Source organism: Nicotiana tomentosiformis, chromosome 1 (genome assembly GCF_000390325.3).
Source record: "Nicotiana tomentosiformis chromosome 1, ASM39032v3, whole genome shotgun sequence".
NCBI lineage: Eukaryota > Viridiplantae > Streptophyta > Magnoliopsida > Solanales > Solanaceae > Nicotiana > Nicotiana tomentosiformis.
The window spans coordinates 144,715,876-144,718,995 of record NC_090812.1 but is presented as its reverse complement, the minus strand read 5'-3'; the positions used below and the strand labels follow the sequence as shown (position 1 = coordinate 144,718,995).

The following is a 3,120-nucleotide window of genomic DNA, read 5'->3' as shown; positions in this document are numbered from 1 at the left end:
GCTACCTGTTGCACCAATAATCTCCTAACTTCCAAAATCAATTTGAAACTCACTCGAGCCCCTCGGGCTCCACTCCGAATATCAATACAAGTATATAAAACACATATGAACTCGTTCGTAAGCTCAAACCATCAAAATAATATCCACAACCATGAATTAAGCACCAAAACACATGTAGCATGCCTTCAAGTTCAAGAGCTTCAAAGACTCACAATCAAGCATCTAATTCATGCCTAAACAACTCGGAATGCAACCAAGATTTTCACACAAGTACCAAATAGAAAAATGAACTTATTCCAAGTCCTAGAATAACAATCCAAATCCAATAGCATTATAGTCAACTCCCAATCAAACTTTTAAACTTTTCAAACCTTTAAATTTTTGACTATTGGGAAATAGATCGAAAATATCATAGGAACCTCCAAATTCAAATTTGAACATACGCCTAAATCCAAAATCACAATGCAAACCTACTAGGACCATCAAATCACAAATCCGAGTTTATTTACATAAAAGTCAAACCTTAGTCAACTCTTAAAATTTAAGCTTCCAACAATGAAACTAAGTGTCCATTTCACTCAAAAACCTTCTCGGAAGCAAACCAATCATCCCCGCAAGTCATAAAATAACAATCAATTATACAGGAAATATCAAATAGGAAAATGGGGCTCAAATACATAAAACGACCAATTGGGTCGTTATATTCTCTCCCTCTTAAACAAATGTTCATCCTCGAACGAGTTTAGAATCATACCTAAAATATCAAAAAGGTGAGGATATATTCTCTGTATATCATGATCAGTCTCCTAAGTTGCCTCCTCAACTATCGAACCTCTCCACTGAACCTTTACCGATGCGATCTCCTTTGACCTGTGCTTTCGAACCTGCTTGTCTAAAAAGGATATTGGCTCTTCCTCATAAGCCAGATTCTCATCCAACTGCATAGTGCTAAAGTCCAAAACATCTGACTTATCCTCATGATACTTCTGAAGGATAGAAACATGAAATGCCAGATGATCTCCCAAGAGATTAGGAGGCAAGGCAAGTCTATATGAAACCTTTTCATCTCTCTCCAACATCTCGAAAGGACCAATAAACCTCGGGCTCAACTTTCCCTTCTTCCCAAACCTCATCACGCCCTTCATATGAGAGACTCTAAGAAGAACATTCTCACGCTCCATGAAAGCCACATCACAAACCCTTCTATCAACATAACTCTTTTGCCTGGATTGAGTTGTACGAAGCCTCTCCTGAATCAATTTCACATATTCCAAAGCATCACAAACCAAGTTTGTGCCCAACAACCTAGCCTCCCCAGTCTCAAACCAACCAACCGGAGAATGACGCTACCTCCCATATAAGGCCTCATATGGAGCCATCTTGAGAATAGACTAGTAGTTGTTGTTGTAGGCAAACTCTCATAATTGTATAAACTGGTCCCACTGACCTCTAAAATCAATAGTGCATGCCCTCAATATATCCTCAAGCATCTGAATGGTCCGCTCAACTACCCGCCCATCTGAGGGTGAAATACAGTACTCAACTCCACCTACATGCCCAACTTATACTGAACGACACTCTAAAATTGCGGAGTAAAGTGAGTGCCACTGTATGAAATGATAGAGACATGTACACCAAGCAAGCAAACGATCTCTCTAATATAGATCTAAGCCAACTTCTCTGAAATGTAAGAAGTCATAACTAGAATGAAATATGCCGACTTGGTCAACCGATCCACAGTGACCCAAATGGAATCAAACTTCTTCAATGTATCTAGCAACCCTACCACAAAGTCCTTAGTAATGAGCTCCCACTTCCACTCCGGTATATCAATCTTCTGAAGCAAACCACTTGGTTTCTGATGTTCATACTTAACTTGTTGACAATTCAAACACCTGTAAACATATCCAACAATGTCTTTCTTCATTTTTCTCCACTAATACTGTTGCTTCCAATCATGATACATCTTTGTAGCACCTGAGTGAATAGAATACCTCGAACTATGAGCCTCCTCAAAAGTTAATTCTCTCAATCCATCAACAATAGAAATACAAATCCGACCCTGCAGTCGCAATACACCATATTCATCAATATTGATCTATTTAGAAATATTGTATTGCACCATGTCCTTAAGGACAAGTAAATATGGGTCATCAAATTGATGAGCCTTAATACACTCAAGCAAGGATGACCATGAAACAACACAAGCAACACATGCTCTCTGCCTTCCTGCTCAAGGTGTCTGCTACCACATTATCATTCCCAAGATAATAGAGAATAGTGATATCATAATCCTTCAACAGCTCCAACCACTTTCACTACCTTAAATTCAAATCTTTCTACTTAAACATATGTTGAAGCCTACAATGATCTGTATACATCTCATAAGACAAACCATATAAATAATGCCTCCAAATCTTTAGCACGTGCATAATAGAGGCATACTCCAAATCATGCACTGGATAGTTTTTCTCATGTGGCTTCAACTGGCGTGACGCATAGGCAATCACCCACCGTCCTGTATCATCACACACCCAAGACTAAAACATGAGGCATCATAATAGAACGTATAAAATCCTAATCCTGAAGGCAATACCAAAACTGGAGTCATAGTTAAAGCAGTCCTGAGCTTCTGAAAGCTCTCCTCACACTCGGCAAACTACCTGAAAGGCCCTTTTGAGTTAACTTGGTCAATGGTGTTGCAATAGACGAGAACCCCTCCACAAAGCGACAATAGTATCCAGCCAAACCAAAGAAACTCCTAATCACATTAAAGCTACAAGGTCTGGGCAAACTCTGAACTGCCACAATATTCTTTTGATCCTTCTTGAACCCATCACTAGACACCACATAGCCCAAGAACGCCATTGAATCCAACCAAAACTCACTCTTATATAACTTAGCATACGACTTTTCTCCCTCAAAATCTGAAGAAAAATCCTCAAATGTTGATCGTGCTCCTCCCACCTACAGGAATATACCAAGATATCATCAATGAACGCAATAACAAAATAATCCAAATAAGGCTGGAACATACTACTCATCAAATGCATAAAGTTGTTGGGGCATTATTCAAGCCAAAAGACATCACCAAGAACTCATATGCCCATAACGGGTCCG

General features: G+C 39.2%; 1 protein-coding gene across 1 annotated transcript; it reads right to left on the bottom strand.

Annotated features, from left to right (window-relative positions):
* Positions 1–806: 806 nt before the first annotated feature.
* Positions 807–2,868, bottom strand: LOC138910798 (uncharacterized). Its single transcript, XM_070202036.1, has 5 exons — positions 2,664–2,868; positions 2,427–2,518; positions 1,995–2,062; positions 1,745–1,895; positions 807–1,250 (listed from the first exon to the last, which is right to left on the bottom strand). Exons 1-5 carry the CDS (start codon positions 2,866–2,868, stop codon positions 807–809), a joined length of 960 nt encoding a protein of 319 aa, XP_070058137.1.
* Positions 2,869–3,120: the final 252 nt, after the last annotated feature.

Coding starts and splice junctions, on each gene's coding strand:
- LOC138910798 (XM_070202036.1), bottom strand. CDS start 2,868: ATGGCGTTCTTGGGCTATGTGGTGTCTAGTGATGGGTTCAAGAAGGAT. Junction 1,896..1,994: donor GAGGAGGCTCATAGTTCGAG/GTATTCTATTCA, acceptor ATATGTTTACAG/GTGTTTGAATTGTCAACAAG. Junction 1,251..1,744: donor AGAAGTTTGATTCCATTTGG/GTCACTGTGGAT, acceptor AAATTGATTCAG/GAGAGGCTTCGTACAACTCA.